The sequence below is a fragment of the Struthio camelus genome, chromosome 1, assembly GCF_040807025.1.
Source record: "Struthio camelus isolate bStrCam1 chromosome 1, bStrCam1.hap1, whole genome shotgun sequence".
In the NCBI taxonomy this organism is placed as follows: Eukaryota; Metazoa; Chordata; class Aves; order Struthioniformes; family Struthionidae; genus Struthio; species Struthio camelus.
Window position 1 is genome coordinate 49,764,850 of NC_090942.1, and position 25,102 is coordinate 49,789,951.

The following is a 25,102-nucleotide window of genomic DNA, read 5'->3' on the forward strand; positions in this document are numbered from 1 at the left end:
GTACAACCACTAGGCCTAGAAAACATGATGCATGCATGTATGATTTCTCTCTTCACCTGGTTAAGAAGCTGCCAAAGCCTTCTTAACATCTGAAAGTCTGCTGGGACAGATCTCTCCCCTGTCCCAGAGATATTATATCTCTGATAAATGTGCCCGTGTGCAGAAGGTTTATATGGGAACAACTTTCTCACATTAAAATAAAATTAATGTTTCTCAGTTTGTCAAATTCAACATCCTATTAAAATGATGAAGTTGGACATTGACTTGCACTCTTCTGAAGCTGACAGTAACCTGTGTTCATACTCGCTTCTGAAAGGTATAAACTCTTCCTGAGGTTTAACCATATCAGCTGCTCAGAATTCAGTGGAAGATGGGTTAGCATTTTGACCAGCCACACCTAAAACTGAAGTAACCTGGCAGAGAATAGGGCTATTCACAGACACTCTCCTGTATCAAAACAGTTCACAGATTAAAGTCATGACCTGCTTTTTTTGTTGTTTTTAAAACAGTTTTGTTTGTTTGGGGGCAATGGGTGGGGAGGGGGAGTGTTGAATGAAAACAATTGAAATGCTACTTGCCCACTTTACTGCAGCAAGCAGAACAAAATTGAGGGAGACAAACCAGGGAGGTTCCAGCGACCAGAAAGGTATTGGGACTGGTGCACTTGTTTGTGAATAGGATAAAAACTTTATATCATTATTGAAGACTTTGTTTAGCGCAGTCTCCTCAGCTACCACAACATTTAAGCAAGTTAAAGTATCAGAGTAAGACAGTAGTAGTTCTTACTTTTTAAGAACTATCTCAGAGGCACCTTTACTGAATATCCGGAAACTGCCATCAGAATTTTTTAACACAGTACTCATAGATTTTCTAACAGAGTTGAAGGTGTATACTTTGTACAAGTCCTCTTCTGGTATCTCATTTCTTACATCCTGATAATCACGTTTTAAATCCAAGAGCAACCCCAACAAGGCACATTCAGTTTTATTTCCAACATGACGTGGTAGGCCACCTTCTTTTTCAGGAGGCTGCAGAAAGAACAAGAATCTTTGTTGATTACGAGGTAAGCTTATCAAGCACTGAAGTACAGCATCTAGAAAATGTGGAAGTCAAAACTTAGTTCTAGGATAGGGAAGTTTCACTTTTGTAAAGGACTAATCTGTAAACTCCCAAGAGTCACGAGCCAAAGTCATACTGCTGACATTTAAAAGCAACTTCTGCACCTGTTTAGACTTACGATCCCTTTGTCAGACTCAAAAGTCCCCCGCTAACTTTCTATCAAATCCCAAAATGACCTTTCTAAAAGGCATTTTCCATTGTTTGAGATATCTAACTGAATCATTGGAATGTAATGGATCCTTCAGTAATTTTGCAATTTAAAAGTAGGTATAAGTTTGAGAGAATTAAGCATACTAAACTGCTTTATTTCTGCTGAATTAAGGCATCTTCTCCTGTAATAATTCTTCTGCAATGATTTAGACCATGACCACATCACTTGTTAGCCTTCCATTGAATACAGCAAGTCTTTAAGCTTCAAGTCTCACTACAAGTTCTGTTTTCCAGGCCATGGCCTATTTGACTTTTTTCTGAAGTCTTTCCAGTTTCTAAGTCTTTAGAAGCCAATATCAGAACTAGTTCTTGTTTCAGTAATGTGGAATATCCTCCTACTAGTGCTACATGTGATTCAGTATTTTCCAAAGATATTTCTGAGCTTTCATAGCTGTAACATTGCAGTTTGTGGCAAAAAAAAAAAAAAAAGAAAAAGAAAAAAACCAAACTTATTCACAGCCTAACATCCCTGCAAGTATTTTGATCATAACTACATTAATGCTAAGGCAGTCGTCTATGCTGCAAACCACACATTTGGCTGTACTGAATACTTAAACCTTCAAAAGAAAGTACCCAGTTCTGGTCTCCCCAGTACAAGATAGACATGGATATACTGGAGTGAGCCCAGCAAAGGGCCATGAAGATAAGGGATCGGAGCATCTCTCATATGGGGTAAGGCTGAGAGAGCTAGGACTGGGAGGAAAAAAAGGCTCGGGAGATTTTATCAATGTGCATAAATACCCGATGGGAGACCGTAAAGAAGATTGAGCCAGACTCTTCTTGTGGCCTGCCACGTCATGTTGTCCAGTGAAAGGACAATGGGCAATGAGCAGAAAATGAAATACATGACATTTCATTTAAACATAGAGAAAAATCTTTTTTACTCTAAGAGTAGTTGAACGCTGGATCAGGTCCCCTAGAGAGCTTGTGAAATCTCCATCCATGGACATATTCAAAAACCAACGGGACAGAGTCTGGAGCAACACGCTGTAGCTGACCCTGCTTTAAGCAGGACTAGATCTCCACGGGTCCCTGACTACCACAGCAATTGTGCAGTTCCGTAAAACAGACTAACTTAAAACTGCACTGCATTGGATATAATTGGATTAAAATTAAAATTGTAGTAGTAGGGAACCTGGTCAGTTTGTATGCAGCTATGTTTTTTCTTTATAAAAAGTTGTTTTGAGAGGATAGCATGTGAGAAACCTCAGTCTAACTCATTAGTATTTCAATCTTGTTTGAGAAATAGGTGCTTGCGATCTGGAGGTGCCCTTTCAACTCAGCTGTCTTGACAAAATTCTTGCAGAGGTACCATCTTTCCTCCTGGTTGAAAAAAAGCAGCTTTCAGACTGTTGGTTTTACTGCTATTCCTGTAGAAAGCATTCATAGAAGAGGGCTCTACAAACTCTTGAAGTGTGGGGTTTGTTTGTTTGTTTTGTTTTGTTTGTTTTTAAAAGCTTAAACCTAATTATTTTTTATTGTCTTAATTCAAGTTATGCAGTATCTTTGAATAGCAAGGAAGCTATGTTTTGAGTTGCAGAAAATTGATGCACACAAAAGGGAAATTAAGGTGTGTTTCATGAATCAGCCAAAGGGATTAGTGAAGAGCCAGATACAGTATTAAGGAGTCCAGTATTTATAATACATAACAGTCCATCCTATTTTTTCCAAAATATTTTGGAAGGGTCAGCAAGTTATAAGCAAATGTGCTTACAGAATTCTATAATCTACAGACTCACGGAAACATTATCTGCAATAAAAATCCAAAGTCACTACCTGCACTTGCATTCTCTCATTACGTTCTAGGCAACATTACGCTACTCTCACAATTCTACATTGAAATAGTACCCAAAATGAGCTAAGACGCTGTCCGAGTAAGTAGCACCTCCCTGTAAAACACATTTAGACACAACAATTAATTTACCTTTTTATAAGAAAGTTGCTTCCTGAGATCATTTTTAAATCACCAGTTCAAAACAATTCAAACTGATAAGACAGTTTTAAGTTTAGTTCCAAATAAACCATTGAGTAATTTACAGCAGATGCAAAAAATCTTGCACAGCTTTTTGCCACACACTTAAATAACAACTGCCTATCATGTGACCACCAGATAATTTGGATATTTTGAGGAACATGTTTTGATTTCCTCATTTTAATGAATGCATCTACTTACCAGAATTTTGGAAGTATAAGCACAGTTAACAGAAATTCCAGTCACAAGATAAGCCATAGTTTTCTCTGGAATAGCTTCTGGTTCCGGAACTTTTTTATAATGTTTTTCATTGATGTAGGCTTGGACCACTGTCATTCTGTTCATGGTCAATGTTCCAGTTTTATCTGAGCAAATAGCAGTTGCATTACCCATTGTTTCACATGCATCCAGATGCCTCACCAAGTTATTATCTTTCATCATTTTCTAAAAAGATAAAAACAGTCAAACAGCCATGATTTTTAGTTCATGTTTCAGAAATTCTCATTTAGAGTGTCAACTTAAAAGCTATGTGTATTCTGAAACTGGTCTAAAATTTATCTAGCATCTTACAGATTAAGAATTTGTACCCCACTTTGTAAGGATTTCTCCAAGTCTATCATATCACAATAAGCTGCATTTTGAATGAAGTCCCAGATACAGTCTTAATTGCCCATGTTTGCACGTCAGCCAAACTGAGGCCATTAATATTACTCAGACTGTTACGATGAAATAGTTTTTGATGTTCCTTAGAAGTAGAGCAGAGGCACAGATTGAGCTTTACTAGTTACAATGTTAAAACATCTCTAACAAGTGATGTAGGACTCGCCTGAGTAGCAAAAGATCCATCTGTTGTCTGAAGTCCGTTGTTCTTTCCTCTAATAAGGAAAGGCCAAATAAGCTATACCACAGACTTACCAGAGCATCACATGACATATATTTCAAAGATGCTACAGTCAGACTTAACATCAAATACAAACTGGAGACCTAGTGTTTCTACTAAGAGAATGAACACTGCACAAGTTTCACAAGCCTAACATTGCTTTAAAGTCTTTACCTAAGACGTTTAGATAGCATTTTAACCTTGCAGTGGCAAAGTAAGTTCAAACACTACAACAGCAAGGCTATTAAAAGTTAGTACTATAAGTTGGTAAGTTTTAGAACAGAGCATACTTAGCCATTGTCTATATAATGACATTTTCAAACCAGTTTCAAGATTCTGAAGCAGGAAGAAGTGTTAGAAAACAAAGAACATGAGTTTGAAAAAGCATGCTGTATAATAAATAGCAAGCTATGTTCTGCAAAATTCAGAAACAGAATAAGATGTCATTCCCAGCCTTCAAGGAGTAATAATCTAAAAACTTTCAGTAATTGCTTGTTTAACATACTAGTTAGGTGAAAGTCCAGGTTTACAGAAGAGTTTGTAAATAATACAAACTATAATACTCCCATTTATTATATCATTAACATAGCATTTGTTTAGTATCAGAACACTGTATCAGAGGACTAAACACACCTCACACCCCATAAGGAAAGATGAATCCATATAACAAAATCATCATTTTGTTAGTGACAGACTGTCACTGCTTACTATTTATGTTAGTATGAATTCTGAGATTAAGAAAAATACTGTGGTGGATTGCTTGTGCAGTTAAGTGAAGAGAGGAAAGCAAGCTTCCCTTAGCCTGTTAGAAACATGCTGCTTCTGATGCAGTATGTTTCAACTGAGTATAGGGCTGATGAATAAACCTACCTACTTTTAAAGTCTGTTCCCACTTACCTTAACAGAGTAAGCCAGGGATATAGTGACTGCAAGTGGAAGACCTTCTGGTACTGCCACCACCAAGACCGTAACTCCAATAATGAAAAACTTCACAAAGTACTGAATATAAATCGGTGTACATTCAGCAAGCCATGGTCGCTTCTGAACCCAGAAGGTATCAATCACAAAATATAGCACAAGGATAATGACTGTGATCGCAGACATCAGCAAACCTTGTTGAAAAGAAAGAAACCATTTTCAGAAGTTATCTTTAACATTTGTCAGTACAGACTCTGGACAAGTCAAGTGCAAAGACTTTTGCTTTTATGAAAGTTAGTTTACAATTAAGATTTTTTTTAACAGGCAAGTCAGGAAGCACGGGGTAGTGCAGAGCAGTTCTGACTTCCAATACAACTATTTTCCTCGTGCACTTTTTTACCTAAAAAAATTTGTAAAAGTTTGTTTTGCTTTTTACTTAATTTAAAAGTTTAGATCTAATTATGAACAAGAAAGATTAGTATTTAAGGCAAATTGATTAAGCAGAATGAGAACTGAACAAATTCAACTGGTCTTCAGTGACAATACTGGTGCATTACTCAGAAAGCTGTTAACAACCTAGGGAGGGTTGGATATTAAACACAACAGGTAAGCACAGTGTTCAGTGAAATGGAAATAACTGGAGAGTTAAATCAGAGAAACTACTGTTAGTAAGCTGAGTGGCACACTTAAGACACCACAACAAAACAGCAAGAAGAGTCAACCGATGTGTCAGTTCTTCATAGAAGAATACTTCAGTGAGGCACAACCCAAAGAAGCAGGACAGAAAAATGCATGCATAAAGTTGATGATTAACATTAACAGTGTGTAGGAAATTAAAGGAGGTCAAGAGGTACAGAAAGAACAGCAAGAGTTCTTACTTATGAAAGAAATGAAAAAAATTAAGAACATCACTGAACATATCAGAGGTTTTATTCAATATTTGTTAGTACAAGTTTCTCAGTGAAAGAACACTGATATACATAACTATGAAGTACTAAAGCTACAAGCTTTATTGCTTTGTCCTCGCTCCCTATGCTGAAGTTGGCCCTTATGCTGGAGATTGGTCTACAAGACCTCCAGAGGTCCTTTCTAATATGATTCTTTCAACAATTCTACATGCAGCAAAATAAAGCCTGAAAGAATGGAATTAAACCTCTACATGCTAGGTGAAACAGCCTAGAATTTAGTCTCAGTGATTCTTGAACACTGAGCTACGTTGCTATCTTAGTTTATCTTCAATAAGCAACAGTTATCGAATGCTTTGACAGCTGAAAAGTTAGCTGATAGGGAAAGTAAAAGAAAAGAAAAAAATAGGAAAGTCAGTAAAACTGTTATTTACTGGTGGGACATATGTTAAGCTGAAAATCCTAAGCCTCTGGAAGTGTCAGAGAGAACCTGATCGACTCTACTACATTTTCCACATACCTGATTAAGTCAATCTATAGTTCTCTAAATGCATAAGTGCCAAACCTTTCTAAAGATAACACTGGGCAACTGTTATGAAAGGTATGAAGTTGGAATGTTCTGTCCTAGAAGCTGAGACTCTAAACTAAGAATCTGTTTAAATCAAGGAGGGGAGAAAAAAACCACACACACACACAAAATAATGCAGTCTGAGAAACCATCAGCACACTTCATGCATGAAGCATAGTTGCATATGTTGGAACTCTGCACTTAAAATAGTCAAACTGGTCCAGACTAGCTACTGAAATTATCCTCTTATTAGCTATTTATATTCCAACTTTATTCAAGTGTGACATCAAAGGAAGATAGCAGTAGGTAGTGATAAGTCATACCTGCTTTGCCAATCTGAACTGCTAGTTTTGTAAGTTTGCCTTGGAGAACAGATTTTTCTTTCTTTGGCAAATTTGCTCTCTTCTTGTCTTTCTCATCTCCATCTCCACCATCTTCACTCTTCAACGGTTGCATTTCCATGGCTGCACCATCCTGTGCTTTAGCTAGGAGTAACGAGCAAATAAAGTTTAGCTGTTCTGAAGTCACTGAAGTCAAATGGTACTTACAAGGCGCATTAATCCCAGTCTCCACTAAAAATCAGTGTCTTGGTACCTTCTATCCAGTGATGCCATAACTTCCTTGAATATTTACACAAGATAGCGTGAAAATCGTTTACTAGCATTGCTGTTACTTCCATAGTATCCATTTTGAGACTTATGTTCATTTAAGCAATTGTTTTAGGCAGATTCACTTATGCTATCATTAGCATAAATACTTTGTACGTAACTACTGAGTACGTATTTTCATATGAAAGTATATTTATTGTATAAACGCTTAGAAAATAAGGACTTTAAGAAAGGAGCACAAACTGCATTTACCTTTGTTACGGTTCTCAACAGCTCCATCCTGCTTTTTACCTGTCAGGGAAGTGAGAGGGGAACAGGTTATATGTCAGTCAGTCATGCAAAGTCTATTTCTATGAAAAAAAATAAAATAAAAATAAAAATAGCATTAAAAAAGATATTTCTCTAAAACAAACTGGAGACAGAAGACTGACATAACTGAGGCTTTAAATGTTCTTTGGACTTCAGTTTTCCTTTACAAGACTTTCTGCAGTATTATATTTTTACAGTTAAGTCTGCACAGACTACTGATACAGATATTCATAAGCGAGTAAGTGGAAATACAGCAGAAGGCCTGGCTAGAGTGTTGCCCTATTGAAATGTGTTTGATGGGAGGGTGATTGTAGAGGGTAGCAATTTTCCTCTGAGGAAAGCTTTTAAAAGGTTTGCCTAAACTTTTTTCTAGGAAAGAAATTTGCTATGTTAAAGTGATTCCGGTGGCCCAAGTCTCACTCTTCATGCTTCCAACACTTGACAATTTTTCTGACTACTACTATAATTAACTGTAAGATCTCTTTTCCAGAAGCAGTGCTTTTGTACAACACTGTAGAAGCTACTGTAGTATAAAATATTCATAAATCCACACCAAAGCTTAATGGAGGCACGGCACTGGATTACTGGATCTATGCTAACCCTATTTACGCAAGCATGAACATAATCTGTTGGCAGCACACCAACATTAGAGCGTTAATAGAGGAGTTCAAGTTCATAAAATATTGCTCCTACCTCTGTTCAGAAATTGAGTTCAGCAGGAGATCATAAAGAAGGACATTAGAACAATGCATATCGATTCATGAATAAAATGTTAAATGTAACTAGAAGAGCTATGCATCATGTGTAGTTTATTAGGGGTTCACTACCTTTTTTGCTCGAGTTTTCAGGTTAACAAGTTTTAGACACTACCTCGTCTAGAGACGAGGTGACAGCTTTTCTCATAACTAGAGAAAGCAAAGGTTATAGTAACTATTTGTAATAACTTGAAATGAAAACAGGAAGCTGTGGAACTTGGAGCAAAACCCACAATTTGTAGCATCACTAGCAAGTGTCTGACATGTGTAATTCTGATATATTACTCCCTGATAAGTAATGACATCAATTATGTCTTTTGTATAATTTCTACAGATAAGAGACTCCCCCAGCATCCTCACAATAGCTCAGGAGAAAAAAACTGCTCATCTTCTCCAGAAGATGTCACTTCACTCAGTTTAAGTCCTCATTGTTATCTGTTAGCTTAGTATTTGTTCTCTTCCAGTTTTTTTTGGTCTTTCCTACAAGAACAAAACTTTGTACTTGAGATGCTTCTAACTCCCTGTATCTACAATATGCTTTCACTCTGAACCAAGTCACATACAGACAACTAAAAATAGCTGCTTTAATCTCCTTAACATTCACAGAGAAGCCAATTTAGTTTAAGATTCTCCTTGGTAAAATTCAGGTTATCAGGCTTCCAGCTTAAGCAAAAGAGGAAGTTACCCATCTCAGGAGACAAACAAGTATTCAGGCCCTAGAATACACCAAAGCACTATCTTCCAAAAAGATTTCTTCTTATAGAATAATATACAGTGATAGAATACGAGAGCTATGATCTTTCCCCTCTCTTCTGCAGCATCTGGTATATTGCTTGCTTCCTTTTCCTTCCTCTGTAAGGGAAAAGGGAAAGTATTCTATACAAATCCCGCCAGTGCTGCGATTCAACTTTTACTCTTCACTATACCACTTAAGCTTGAAACTAACTATAAACTGGAAGTAAATTTCAAGAAGGATTAGGATTTGAGTATTTATGGATTAGGCCAAACAGACAGAAGCACAGTTCAATCCCAGTTCCTGCACAGAGCACACATTTCAACAACTTCCTTCTTAAGTAGGAGGCCACTATGTTTCCTAAGCACATTTCTGTATGTTTTTAACATTACTGTTTCTGTTACTCCAACAGAGGAGTATATTTTTCTGGCAAGAGTCCTTGTAGGCTCAGTCTCATCCAGTAGACCTCACAACGGTTTCTACAAGAATTTGGCTGTGGTGAAGCTCTGTACTGACCATGCCTTGTAAGGGCTAGCGTCAAAGCATTACTAGTAAACTTTACTAAGCTTTGATTCTCATACAGATGGGATAAAGGCTATGGCCTAGAAAAGTGACCTTGTAGTGCTGGTTACTGATCATGCTCCTCAAAGAAAGATATTCCATTTTTCACTTCACAGAAAGGTTCTAAAATGCTCTGTAGTATAAGCCTCTTCCCTTCCCCTACCAGCCCCGCTGCCCCCCTCCCCCCAAAAAAATTTAGAGAAAAGGTTGCTAGGTTTTTGTCTTATGTAAATCTGAGCATTCAAAGTTTAAATTCAAGGAAAAGTGTTGGCACAAAAAGACTGTCTACTCACCTTTCAAACCAGGTCACGTTTACGTTTAAATTATACACATACTCAGCACCAAGTTATCAATGATTCAGGCTATTCCCCTTCAAGTGGCACATTTGCCATAAAAAACTCACTATACACAACATTTCCCATCTGTTGAAAGCAGAACTAGATACTTATTAGCTTTAATTATTGGTAATAAGCTGTTCACCATAAACAAGTATTTACTGTGAAACATGAATGCACTCTGAAGTTACACAAGATAGCAATGTAACAATTTACATGCTATAAGGCTGGTTACGAGTTACAAACTTTTCAACCTATAATTGATCGAATGACAAGTTCGATTAAAAATCCACCTGACAATAGTTATTAACAGTAGCATACACTCTCAGGTCACTGGATCGTTCATCTGTGAAACCTACAGGAAAGCATGAGGGTAAGAAGTTTTCTGGCTCCAGATAACTAAAACACTTTTGCATCCAGTAACATTCAGTTCACCCCTCCCTTCCCAGCCTTTTAAGATTATGATGCCTACTTTTCTTGTCCTTCTTTTCTTTTTCCTTCTCCTTCTCCTCTTCATCTCCTCCAGCTCCAAGTAAGGTAAAGATGATTCCAGTCTGAGAGTTCACACCTACAGCAGTAACTACCATTCTTCCAGAGCCTTCCATCACATGTGTACCTGAAAGATTGCATCAGGTTTTCCACTGAAACTTCAACAGTTGTACTGCAGAGTATAAAGTAAATAGTTTTTTCAATATGAAGTTTGAGAACCCATAGGACCGTGCATAAATTACTGCATTTTCCAAGAGATTTAATTGCCAAAGTTATCTGGAAAATAGAGGGGGAAAAAAGCAACTGCACAAGCAAGAACTTCTATGAGCTTTAAGAGTCAGCTCACTTTGACAGAGTTTTGTGATAGTTGGGCTAAGGTTTCTGGATACTTCTAGAAGTCACCATAGGTAAGGTCCAGGTTGCTAGATTTTTTTTACCTCAAAATTTTAAATAACCAGTCCCCAAACTTATCACTTGCTTCAAGAATTTTCAAGTGTCACACACCTGAAAGCAGCATAGGATCTCTGTCCAGAGATTTCTTAACATGGTCAGATTCTCCAGTCAGTGAGCTTTCATCAATTTTGAGGTCGTTTCCTTGAATGAGTACACCATCAGCTGGTAAGAGATCACCTAAAACAGACCATTAGGGATTTGAATTCAGTTCCTTACTTCAAAAAAATGAAAATTTAACTTAAAAATATATTTACCATATTTGACTTGTGCAATATCTCCAACGATTATGTCAGCTACTGGTATTTGGATGACTTGGCCACCTCTGATGACTGTGAATTTCTGTTCTTGTTCAATTCGGCTCTGCAGTCCCCGAAATTGTTTCTCTTTACTCCAGTCATTGAAAGCTGTTACTAATACCACACAAACTACAGATAGGAGGATTGCTGCTCCTTCAATCCAACCTGTTTCCCCTTCCTCCTCCTCTTCACCAATATTCACTGATCCACATACTGTAGAAAACAGATTTTACAGATGTAAGTTAACATGAATAGTTACTTTATAAAACAAAAAAAAGTTAGCCAAAGGGAAGAATACTTTATAGCTATCCGTCTTTGCAACTTTAGGTTTAGTTTCAGGGATAATACAACGCAAAGTTAGAGAACCTGAAAGTTAGAGGTGCATGAAGTTATATCACCTAGAATTTATATCCCTGCTGGTCTGAACACAAAAGAAGCCGATACACAAAGCTACACAATCCTTATTATCTTATTAAATTATGGCATAAGAAGGCCAGATTAGAAAACTGGTTATCCACCTTCTGCATTGTGAACATTTCCTACTTCACTTTTATCTTAAGCCAGATCTCATTGCAAAAGTTCAGTTCAATAAAGGCCAGATCTCTCCATCTTTTCTTCAGAACTACAAACAAGGTTTCCTTTTTTATATTGGAAAGTTATCAATGTCAAATTGTAAGTCAAGGAAAATTTAAGATATGCTGACTTTCCACAGAAAGCACACGACAAATTACAAATTGCTTAAATATATTTGAGGCAGAGTTAACAAAACACTTGCACAGAAACATGACAGTCTAAGACAGTATTGTTTCTGCTGCTTTTACTTCACTAAATACTTCTAAGTAGAAGTATTCTTCTACTTACAACACTAACTACTTAATGTAGTAGCACTTCTTTTACTTCGTTCATTAAGCACTTCATGTTTATTATTATTTCAGTCAAACAGCCTGGACGATGACCTGGGAAAACTCATGCTGCCATTTTAAGGCAAATTAGAGTTTTAGTAGTATTCTCTCAATATGGAACAATAAGCTGCTTTTCCAGACTTGCCGCCCCCCATCAGATTTACAGGATAGCTATGTTGGACCAGGAAAGTCAGTAGCATAGTATAGGTAGATAGCTACTTTTTAAAACATTTACTTACATGCTTCATTCCCTCCTGGAGGCTGATAAAAAGAAAGGCCCAAGGATACTATGGCTGCAATTTCTAATATAATTAGTGTAACATCCTGTAGTGCTTCCCATACTAACTGAAGAAATGTTTTTGGCTTTTTAGGAGGTATAAAGTTCTTCCCAAACACTGCTTCTCTCCTTTCTATATCTGCTGGATTTCCACTTAAACCTATTTAATAAGAAGACAAAGTTAGTGATGCTTATTTGCATTTCACCTTCACATTAGAAGTGATTAAGGTCTCCCATTCATGAAGTGGAATCAAGTGCCACTCCACAGAGTTCATATGCAATACTGAAAAGCTATACATTAAACACTATTATGCAAGTATCACTGTTAATCAATTCCACTATAGAGAATAACTATATTTAGTAAATCACACTTTGCCAATGTAAACTAAGCTGAAGGTCTACCTACTTGTGCTCAATATGACACAGCAAGAGAGTACTAGCAACAGGCATACCTCAGAACAAAGTATACAGGTTTGCAAGACAAGATTAATAGAGTAAAAACTATGATGTTCCTCAGTCTTTACAGTAGTAACAAGACCACAGCCTGAGAAGCCAACTCTGGTTCCCACTGTAGGGATTCTATATTCAGAGATAGCATCCTAGGATCCTACAATTAATCTAACATTTATCATAAATCTGGTGAAGTTATCCAGGCCCAAGGATGTGGTGACAGGCAGCTATGTAACAGTGCTGCCACATCCTTCTACCTGGACAGTAGCTGCTTCTTGTTCTGAGGTTTAAGTCTTTATACCTTTTCTCATATAAAGAGAGCTCATATTTTGCACTCTGCAGCAGATCCCGTATGGTTTGTCACCTGAACTTTGCACCAGTCTTACTTATTTGGCATATTTCTTTAAGAATCCTTTTCACTGCCTCAACTCCAGCACCATGCTTAAGGCACAGCTAGCAGTTATGAGTCAGAGATCTTCACTAGAAGGCATTACACACATCAAGAGTTAACTAAGTCCTTAAAGATAAAGCAATACCAAGCATATTCAGCACAAGACCACACTCTCAATGTCTGCCATAAGTACCTCCTGTTTATTTCTTCAGCAGTTTCCAGCTGTCTAACTATTTAGTATTTAAACAACCAGCTCCTTTCTGATGACAAAACGACCACAATTCTTGCTGTGTTCAGATCAGACTTCTAGACACTTCAAACCTCCTGTCCCACAGAGGTTGGGATCAGTTATCTGCTCAAAGACAACAGTTTTCCTAATTGCAATTTTTCAACATTTAACCCAACTGCTTAGTGACATCAAGGCCTTATAAACATGTTAGATAATTAACAAGAATAGTGACCACTGCAACTAATTTTCATAGTGAAAGAGGGGTATTCCTTAATTAACGGACGTCTCCGACAAGCATTTCCTTAAAGCATCATATGATATAACAAGACACTTTGTAAAGCCTACTGAAGCATGAAGCTCAGTTTTAAATGCTAAAACCTGCTAAATAATTGCTTAACTGAAAAGCAAAATGTGTAGATTATTTTAACATCAAAAAGAACCAAATATACTCTTGGCATATGTAAGTTAATTTCTTCTAACTTTCTTAGATTCACCAGCTCTAGAGGTTTAATATAAAGAAGCATTTTTATTGTTTAGCTATAACAATACACTTCTCACTTGAAGTCTACACTTTGACATGCTTACTATTTCTCTCAAACTCAAAGGAGTGCAGCAAGACTCATTTTCAAAATTAAGTCATATCAACAGGTTGGCCATCCTGAAAGACCACAAATATATTGCTATTTTGTATCAGAAGCCATTTGTCTCATCCTTTTAAAATGGCAGAGTTCAAAAGATTAGTTACATAGTGCCTGTGGCACCATTTTCTTCCTTTCTTCACAGGGTACCAGGAAGCAAGAACATCAGAAGTATATAGCAAAGGCTTCTGAAGAACGAAAAGCATTTTCTAACAAATCTAAAGTCTAAGTATTACCAGCACCACTTAAAAGATTAGTGAATAAGCCTAGCAAAGACAAAAAAAAATTGGATTTTCACTATTTACAACAAGCAATCGTGTACTGAGCTTACTACATCTACCACATGGCTAGTAATTTCATAGTTTATAATAGACAGGCCTGAGATCTAACTACTGCTTTGTGTTATTGATTATGTATTTTAATGACAGTCATTTATGTGATTTGGGCTTAAGGTGGAAAAATATTGAGGAAGTGACTAGTAGATGCTTTGTCTAAGAATTATTTAGTGCAAATTTAGAAGTAGATACTACTAGAGAATCAAAATGTAGATCTGTGGAAACACTGATGTCCTGATGGTCCATCTACCCAGAACATCGGGGGGGTTTTACTACTTTGGTATTTGTGAAACAGCTGCATTCATACATATTTGTATATGCACACATTTGTACACATAAAGGACATGAGAATCGTTAAATATTAAGCAGTAAAGTCTGCTCAAAGTGTCTTTTCTTGTAGCACTGGTAAAGGACAATTCCCATTTTTCATTTGGGGTCAGATAGATTTGATCCACCTTTTGGCTGCAAATATGTTGCCTTACACCGTCAACAGCTTCAACGCAAGAAATCGCACAAGCTGTTCTCATCCACTGTACAGTATTTCAGAGCTATCTGTACTTTTGCTATGAAGCCACTACTAGTTATGCAAGTCAGCATTTTGTCATACAGAAAGCTTCCGAATAGGAAGATATGTCGTAAGGCTTTGCATATTTATACACACATTGACAAAACTAGAATTTCTATAATACTGAGCCGTTTTCAGAGTCTTGCATAGGTTTTCTCCATTGGAAATTTCTCCATTTACATCCTTAAAATTTGAATTTGACAATAAAAAAGAGACCTAGTATTCTCCTTACAAAGACTCTACACTGTAATATCGCCAAGAGAATTCATAGCAACTTATCTTATAAAAGGAAAAGTTGGTTCTATAAAAATTCATGTCATGATTTAGAACCAAAACACCACCTTTGTAGAAGAGTCTGTTTTCTGTAACCCATCTTCCTTAACCTTTTTAGAGCTAATTATCAAGTTTGACTGCTGAGTCTGTTGCATTTATGAGCTATTCTCACACTTCAAAAATATCATGCCCTTTTATCAACTTTGTCATTGCACTGTCCTGTGATCATCAGTTAAATACGTGTAAATGTTAAATCTTTTTTAAAAAGGAAAGACCACACAGTTTTCAGTACAGTAGAATAATCACTACAGCTCAAGCCCTGCTGCAGGAACAGGTCCTCTAGCTATTCTAGTTTCAGTACATTCACACTCGTGATTCTCATGTGCTAACTTGATTGTTAAAATTAAGGAATGTGAATTCTGCATTTTCCTAGGTATTTCGTGTCCAGTGCATCAAGGCCACCTACAATCATACATTCAGCTAGCTTGCAGTAACAGTGGTCCTTGAAGAGACATCCTGCAGATTACTGTAAAAACATTTAACCCTTACTTCAGTTCCTGTTTATAGAAGGCAACAGCTCTTTCCACCACTAAAATTTTGTGCTACTCATGTTTTAAAGTTTCTTCAGACTAGCTCTGGTCTAGTTCCATGCACTGAACACTCACTGGCAGGTAAGTCATAATAGCTGATCTAGAGAAATCTTTCTGTTCCGTAAGAAGAATCCAGTTTGCATGCTGACACCATTTCTTGATGTGAACATCAGAAGGGACATCAGGAGTCTGGCTTCGAAAGCAACCTGAGACAAAATTTGCTAAGTGTAGATGCACCCAAAAGTATCTTAAGGCATTAGTAAGCTGTACTTGATGCAAGGTAACAAACCTTTCCGTAGCATTTCTTGAGACTAGAAAGCAATAGTTTTCCAGGATTAAGACAGCAGGTACTTCACTGCCAGCAGCATCAAGCTGCACTGGATGACAGTTACATGAGCACTTAAATACTGAGATACCACAATTTGCCAAAATCTTGATTTTAGATCATCAGAATTACTAGAAACAGCATGACTTACCATTAAGTTTGAGTTATAACGTTACGTAACAATATGCAACAAAACTTTGTACAGGATACTACATCTCAGATAGCTTAAGTGTCATGACTTGAAACTATTTCTTTTATGATGCCTTCAGCTTTCATTTCCGCTGGAGAAGAGCAACATAAGACAAACAGATCTTGAAAAGTGCTGGAAAGCTCTTAGGAGATGAAAATTTATTTTTTCCCCTAACAGTTATACAGTCTATCTTGAAGTAACAATTCTAGAGAAGAGCATTAGATATGATCAGTGGTATTCGATGAAGTGTCACTGAAATGGCAAAGACGTCTTTGACAAGATGCTTTTTCAAGAGACTAAAGATCGTGTGGTCACTCTGCATACTTCTTACCAAAAAGAGTCACAGTACCTCTTAGTGTCTTAAAGCTGTATCAGTAGTTAATTTTGTATAGATAAAGTGAAACCTACAGAAATACTGTGGATTTAAAAGTTGGATCCCAATATTAAGAATTTGATACAGTGAGGATAGAAAATAGATGTCTCCAACTTTAAAAACTGCTGTATTAAGGAACACAAGAACAATACACAAGCATTAACAAGCTCTGCATAAAACTATTAAAACCTTGCGTTCCGTGATAGCATGATCTGAATTATGAACTAAATGTCACATGAGCTGATCACAAGCCTTACATGCTCACACTAAGTTAAACACAGCCTTGTTGCATTGCTACCTCAGATCTGGATTCCCACATCAAAACTGTTTCTTCCAAAGTGCAGCTATGCAACTAATCCAAAATGGCACATGCAGTTAGACCAGTTGAAAACCCTTGCTTACTTATTGAACTATCATACGGCCTTAGAGGAGCAAGAAGCAGTATCTTATTATAATAATTAACTTAATAATTACTTAAATACCTTTATAAACCTTACTACATACAAATACTTAGTTTGCTTGACTAAATTTTTTTTGAAGTGGAATTTCTTCAACATCAGCCTGAAAATTGACTTACCTTCATTTGGGGAAGTTTTCAATCTTGTACAGATGCCATGTACATCTCCATAACATTCTTGTATTTTATGCAGTGCATCTGTAGCTCGAAGTTCCATAAGTGAACGGAGCTCTGAAAGAGTGACTCCAAAATCTCCATGATTAGCTTCTTTTACAGCATTTTTTACGCCACTATATGCAACAGAGTTGTTTGCCATATCACCCATGATGCATGCAGTCTTTAGTGTAGAAAGTTTCCAGTAAGGAATAAGATTTCAATTTAAAATATTTCCAAAATGAAAATAAATCCTTTGGGTATGAAGACAGTCAGGACAGCAGAGATATCACCCAAGTAAAAGTCCCCATCTGGAGATATATCTTTGATGTTGTCCCATGGTGAGTTCTGTTCCCAAGCCAAATGGCATGTACAGTCTAGGAAAAGAATAAATACACATTCAGTTACATAGCAGCTACACTGAAATATATTGTAAGACAATCCTATGCTTTGCATTGAAGTTACAGAACAAATTTTTGCTTAAGGACAAGCTGTTCATATTTCCTATAATATTTTTAATAGGCATTCAGCTGGCAGTGAGTCAAGGTATGAAAGTGATATTTGCGGTCTCAAAACCCACTGCATCATCATACTTTCTTAAATCATTAACTTCTTATAACAGCTGCTGCCTCTAAGTCTTGAATTTTGCTTGGGACATCCATATGGTTCATCATCAACAGGAAACCTTTAAGAGCACCAAGAAGTAAACCAGTCCCAAGGAAAATGGAGTTTGGAACATTTAGCACTGATGGATGTCACACGGGCACAAATATGCTCAAGTTTCAAGTATCAGCTTATCACTAAAGCACCAGGAAACCTTCATCTTAGACTTCAAGCTGAGCAAGCTTTTGTGTATTCCCATGAACTCATTTGTGCAAACCTCCAAAATAAGTTTCAACACTAGGCTAACCCACACGAAGTACTTTCGTAGCACAAGGAGTATGTATCAATGCAGACCTAGGTCTTAATGCATTTTCATGTCCCAACAGCTTTAGCCTCCCTCCAGCCCATCACAGCTCAGGCCTCCTACATCTTCTGCATTTTATTCTTTGAATAGAGCAAAAAAATTGCACAATACCACTTTGAGAGATTAAGATTAGGCCTTCCATTTGATTGCAAGAGCTTTGCAGTTGAGAAATTAGCACCTGCCCATGAGTTTCTCAGCCTGAACAGGCACTTAACATTTGTTAATTCAAGCACAGCTGACATATCTTGTATGAACACAGGCATCTACGTGTGAACATGCATCTACAACAGTGAACACTACATTACGTGTCTGTACATAGATCTGCTGTGCGCAGGAGATACACATCCGATCTATAGATCAGCTTTACTAACATAACATGGCAGGATGAGCACAAATAATCATATATGTCCCCATGAGACACCATGGCTGCCAGCCATATGTCCAATAAGTTGGATGCTTCCAGGTCAACAAGATCTTTAGGTGTCACATGCCCATTTTCCTAGAACCAAGAAAATTAGGCCTCATTAAGAAACACATTCCAAGGTTTAATGAATCTCATCTAGAAACTCTGGTATTGCCATGCCAAATAACCAGTCATGTAAAATTGTTGGTGCCTAACAAAGGCAAACAGTTACCACTTGTTGCACTGCTTTGCAAAGGCCAAGAGTCAAACACAGAAAAGATTACTGGCTGTTGCTCTGTCAGGTCAGAAGACTGTTTGGCTTAAACTACTGTGTCTACATAGAGATCTAGGTACAAGCACTTAATTACCAGAACTTTAAAGACTGCTCCAGGAAAGTCTCAGCCCTCTGCTCATCTCTTTTCTGGAAAGAATTAAGTTATAGTTGATCTATCATTTTAAGCACAGAGCTCCAGTACTGAGTTTGCACTGAAGAATGTTGAAAGACACTGGAGTGACTGTCCCCACTTCCAGCAGTCGTACAACTTTATCACTGCAAGATTCTTTTAAGAGCAGAGTATGTGGTTGTTTTCTGGAGAGATACAAGACATAAAGCAATATTCATACAGAATGTTGAAAGTTTTATGAATAACAGCAAAAAAGTACACCAGTTAAAAATTCGGTTTAAACCTCCATGACTTTTCTCCATAGTAATTGCAAAGAAAAATAGACTACAACATAACGATGGTGTTAACCTGCATGCTAGGGCACACTGTTTTGATCAACACACATTCTTCACAGTTCATTAAATTGACTATAGCATGCTCTGCCAGAGTACCCTTTCAGTGAAGAAACTCATGCAAACTATCTACGAAAGACTGTTCTTTAAAGCCACACCACATCTTTATCTAATGCCCAAAAGCTGGAGGCTGTTGGTCAGCTGATAGCCTAGGAGAATTTATCAGCTGGCATCTGATCATGAGCTGTGGCAGTATAACAAGAAGCAGATTAGGTTAATTAATTTGGTATAGCTATGAAGAAGCTGCAGCAGCTGCTAATGAGGCAAGAACAGACCAAGCAGAATGCCCCACAACTAATTACATCAAGCTTACCTCAATTATGATTAATGCTGACTGGCCATAAGAAAAGTTCAATCAAGCCTCTAACAGAAACTCTGCACTCTTGAGGCCCAAATATACCCAAATCCAACTATAGGCATGAAGTTAGTAAGAAGTACAACTCTAGCAATTGAAAAGCTTTGAGATTAACTACTAAACCATGGCAAGACTTGATATAACTTTCATGTACAAGTTATCACAAGAGTGGTAACACTGCATAATTAATAGTTCATACTGTGCTTTGCATTCCAATCCTACTGTTCTTACGCATCTAGATTTGTGTTAAGATACAATAGTCCAGTGACCAGGTCTTACTAATACTTTAAATGAAAGGAGTTCTCAAGTGTTCTGAATGGTATCTTCACTCACCAACATATCTCCTTAGGGTTCACAGACAAATTCAATAATGTTGCATTAATACTACAAAAGCAGCACAGTTCTGCAGATCAGCCGTAATAGCGTTGCAGATTATTTTGCATATTCATCTAAAAAAAATTCAGAGAAACAATGGAAAGACTCTTCAAATTCTGGATAATGAGCAGTTTTGCTCCAAATCCTGCATACTTTGCTAAACATAGCAATTTTTATACCAAATCAGATCAGAAAGGATCTGCTCCAGTAGCTCATTTCCACCTGGCACTTTTTCAAACAATACAAAAGCCTTTCAGCACACAGGTACAGGATGGACCAATATTAACCTGATCCTTATAGAGGAATTTCACTCCCAACTTCTTAAAAGTAATATCCTTAACTCAGGCTGATGTCAAACCTTGCAAAATTCAATTGCTTCCTGTTACAGCAAGTTCCAACAGTCCACTTCTGTAAGAAGAACTTGGCAATGCATAATGAAATTAAAAGCAGTGAAATTCAAGCATCATAAAAGAAAGCATATTTAACTCACATAAGATCTTGCACTAGTTGAAGTGATAAATATAATTACTGTAGGATCTTGTTTTGATCAGTGCTCCATTTCTGAAGTCAATTTTTGCAACAGCAATTTGAAATAGGTTATTTGAGTAGCATGGACTCTGAAGCATTATCAGTGGTGGTGATTCTAGCCTTCTCTAAATCTATTTGCCTCTTATTACTCACTAATTTTAATAGTGGCACTTTCAACTGTTCTCTAACATGGTTTAATAGTTGAAAGCAATTCACTTCAAACTTCCAGTCTGCTAACATCCCAAATTTTAAATTCAGGTAACAACTACCCTAACTAGAAGTCAATAAATAAAAAACAGAACTTCAGTAATGGTAAAGTTTAATTCAACCAAAAGTGCCTGAGCATTCAGCTCAAAATAAGTGAGCCTAAGATGATTAAGAGGGAGAAACAGGTCTTATTAGGCACACCAACTTTTAGATAATCCTGTGTTTATACTTCATTGAAATTATTAGTAACTTTAAAACTATCAACTGTCACACTCAAGTGACTAAAAAACCTGTACTGAGGGGAGACCTTATGGAAATAGTAAACATCCTTCTAGGCAAAAGGATTCAGAAACTTGTGCAATTATCTCTGGAAAGATTCTGCTGTTCTATGAGTGTAATAGTTTGACTGATGACTCATGTAAATGTGATCATGGCTGCAGATGAAGAATACTGCATCTTAAATTGGTTACCCAAATCAAATTGGTATTTATTACTAGATAAGCATATTTTGTTATCAGATAAAGATAGTAATTCAAGATCATAATCAATGAAACAAGAGTTAGATAATATTTGCTGGTGTTAAAAATTCCAAAATCTCACGAGCCTTCACAGTTGGCTCAGAAGACCAAACTCAAAATAGTTTACATGTAGAGATGTGTACTAAAGCACGAAAAGACTACAGACTTAAGACTAATTTTAGTGCCACCAGAACACACTGTCGATCAAGCTAGAAGCTATAAGCCTTTCTTGAAGTGTTCTTACAACACTGAATAGTCAACGGTTATGAAAAAAAGTTGTTACTTTTCCCTTCCTTGAAAAGTGGCTATGAGACAGCCCTGAAAGTTAAACGTGCTTCAAAAAGGACTTCAGAAATAATCCCTCGTGGGCAGAAGTATTTGTAAGAGTAAACCTTTTATTTGTAAGCTAGCTATAATCTGTGTTTTACTTTTGTAAAATTTAGGGCTAACTTGAAGTAATACTTTGCTGCATCAATGCACTGACAATCAAATGCAATTAGAAACGTTCACAAGTGGCATACTTACTATTGCCCAGATGCACAAGCTCTAGTATACCAAGCTTGGTATACCCTTACTCAAGTCTTTCCTATTGCTTAATTTGCATTTAATAATTGCTTCATAGAGGACACCAGTCTACAGTTAATGTATTTTAATAGTCATAAAAAAAAGTCAACATTTAAGATACTCCAGCCAAAAGTCAAAGCTCCAACAATTACATAACCTGAGCAATTCAATTTCACTTATACATCCACTTGTATCTGTGTATTCAGATATTAAGCGCTGACTAGTACTCCTCTATACAAAGCATTTGACCTTCAACAACACACTAAAGCTGGTTGCTGTAATATAGGAAAAGATTCACAAAGTGATTATCTTAGGAAAGCCTTTGTTTAAGCTAATTAGCTCAGAGATCGAACAGATCTACATACGAACAGCTCACAGTAGCAAGAACTGTCTCTGTGTTTTGGTTCTCATTCCATCTTAATTTATTTTAACGTTTTAAAAAATATATCTTTAAGACATTCTGAAAAATATAATACACTTTTGCATACCTTAGATTGAAATGCACAGTGCAATATATGTTCCATGGCTTCAAACCATCACATGACATGGTGTGGTAAGACTCCCACAGTGCACATATCTTAGCAAAAGAATCAAAGCTGCTTGTAATGTTATTACTTGATAAGGAAAGTAATTTCAACTGAGAAAAGCACTTAAATATGCTGGAAAAAGGTCTTCTGAGGTCTTCCAAAATAAATTTTATCTTACTTTTCAGAGACAGACCCTCATACCTGCTTGGAAGTGTACAGAAACTCACCAACTGTTTCACAAAAAATACAAACAAATGCTAACAAAATAGAAGGTTCATACAGAACAGAGTATGCATTTAGAGGCCATTATCCTATATGTGAAAACGTGCCTAACTGAACAATTAGTGGAGTTGTATCATTTCAGCAGCATGCTGTTGCTTTTTCAGTGTAGGCATCTCTTCTGAGAGAGCCTGGCTTATGAAGAGCCACTGGAATGAACAGTTGAGCATAGACTGAAGAGCTTAAGAGGGGAACATTTAATCATGGAAGATGCTTAGAAACAGAAATAGTTTAATTGATCATCGTGAGCCTCAAACGTGCCCAGGAGTGTTGTATCGACAAGTTTGTTACAATTTCTGGATTCTAAAAGGTAAATTAAAGGTCACAAGTCTTGTTGAGTTTTCAAAGAGAAATTTTATTTCATTGTGAAGCTTATGAGGCAGGGGTAATATGAAGCTTATGTAATCCTTTATGAGGCAGGTGTACTTAACTGAAAAAATAGCTATTATTCCAAAACTCTGCAGTTCATGTATACACTGGTATTTACCAAACTTATCTAAAGTATTGTTGATGACTAACACGACTGCTGCTTTTGTAACAGTGATTTTATCCAACAACAGTGTCTCCCAAGACAAGATCCCAAACTATTTCTTATAGAAATGATGGCTAACAAATTAAGACTTCAATAGTCTGAAGTTCATTCAGTAGTACAAGTTAGCAGTGTTCTTGCACAGGATTTCCCCTTCATTCCTTTCCTATTTTGATAACAGTAAGAAAAAGTTGTGACAGTCTGAAAGTTGAGTTGTTTGGCAATCAGTAAAAACAATTTTGGATCAATTTACCATACACATCAGCCATCTGAAGTTTTCCTTTGCCTTAATGGGAGGTCATGCAAGGCATGAAGAACACTAGCATCTCTCATGAAGCAGCTCATTCTGCAGCCTCTGCAGAAACCCAGCAAGCAATCAGGCCTTGTTTTATACCATTAATCAGAGCAGGCCTTACATTCCCGTGCATGTTCCAAGCCATGGCGTTTCCACACTCATGAAGCAGACCAACTCAGACTGAAATGACAGCTGGATTGAAAAGAGATTGGAAAGTATTGTATAGAATAGTCTTTCCAAATAAAAAAAGCTATTTTCTCAAAAACTTAAACTAATCATGGGCTTTCTGAATTTAAGGTATTTTGACTTGCATATGAGAGAACTAAATAGATATACAAAATAACTGATCAAACATGCAGGGCTTTACAGAAACACAAACATTCTTCAAGGAGCAAACTGTAAGACATGCTGGAAAGCTCTAGAGAATAAACTCCATGCAATCAACAGCTTGTCAAATTGCATTTAAAATATTAAGTTTTAAATTTAAAACATTGGTATTTAAAATATTAGGTTTTCATACCTTCAGATTTCACATTATAAGGCTGAATTCTCTGTAAGTACTCCAACACTTCTTCCCCAGTGGTAACACTTTAAATCAACACATGCAGAAGAGTCAAGTGTTTACTACTTAAATTTTTTTTTAATACAGAAGTTAATCACTTCAAATAACCATTAACAGAGCTATGTTTTGAAGAGTTTACTACAATCTACAGTTCTGACTAATGTTCAGATAGCTTTTTTCCTTTACCACCCACAGGCCCTGAAACTTCCTTCTCAGCATTTCCTCTTACTAATCTCATGTAATGTTTGCTCTGCAATGACATCAAACTCCAGTCAAATTTAGCCTTTTTGTTGGAGAGCTTATAATACCAAGTAATTCCAAGTTGAGAGTATAATCCTAGAAAAAAGTTCTAACCTCCAGATATAACTCTGTCCCATTAGGCATTACTTCTAACATCTTCAGGTACCTAAGCTGCATTTACTATGTGTGTTACACTTCTCTGATAACTTGAGATGAGTGAAGCTGCCAAAATAGGCAGCTAATGATGAAGCCAAGCCTTAGAGATCACAAAATTCTATTCACTGGTGTTTTAAAACAGATAGAGGAAAAAAGTGTTTGTCTACAGCCCAATCTTTTACTTGACTACAGATCCATTGGGTCTTAAAAATAAGTGATTGAGGATTCTGTAAAGTTCTCTTAACCCTGCAAAGTTTAGCCTAAAAAAAAATGTTTGTTCAGGATAATTATGCTGCACTGTATGTTCCATTGCCCAGTCTATCATCTTAATTTAGTACACAGCTTTAAAATTAGTCTCTTTGTACAGTAAAGTCATCCATTGACAAATATTCACATTAAGTCCACGAACAACTTACCATAGGTTTCTCAGTATTTATCAAAATTTTGTATTTTTACATCAGCATCCATTAAGAGAAGTTGTATGCTTTTGATTGTAATCACACTTTGTGCTATTAAAGAGCTGCCAAAAGCTCTCTAGAGTT

The 25,102-nt window shown here is 36.7% G+C and overlaps 1 protein-coding gene across 16 annotated transcripts in view; it reads right to left on the reverse strand.

The window, feature by feature from the left end:
* ATP2B1 (ATPase plasma membrane Ca2+ transporting 1) overlaps positions 1-25,102 on the reverse strand; it is a 65,619-nt gene that overhangs the window by 19,838 nt on the left and 20,679 nt on the right. For 10 of the 16 annotated variants that reach the window (XM_068936988.1, XM_068937087.1, XM_068937069.1 and 7 more), the window contains exons 2-11: positions 17,227-17,636; positions 12,253-12,450; positions 11,070-11,324; positions 10,867-10,992; positions 10,346-10,489; positions 7,433-7,471; positions 6,896-7,057; positions 5,079-5,293; positions 3,503-3,745; positions 787-1,028 (exon numbers count right to left, since the gene is read on the reverse strand). In XM_068936988.1, the coding sequence (XP_068793089.1) occupies positions 787-1,028; positions 3,503-3,745; positions 5,079-5,293; positions 6,896-7,057; positions 7,433-7,471; positions 10,346-10,489; positions 10,867-10,992; positions 11,070-11,324; positions 12,253-12,450; positions 17,227-17,431 (1,829 nt within the window). In that variant the 5' untranslated portion in view covers positions 17,432-17,636. Of the gene's footprint in view, positions 1-786; positions 1,029-3,502; positions 3,746-5,078; positions 5,294-6,895; positions 7,058-7,432; positions 7,472-10,345; positions 10,490-10,866; positions 10,993-11,069; positions 11,325-12,252; positions 12,451-17,226; positions 17,637-18,997; positions 19,219-20,113; positions 20,231-25,102 lie in introns of those variants that run through there. The other 6 variants (XM_068936998.1, XM_068937051.1, XM_068936994.1 and 3 more) reach the window with 2 other exon arrangements.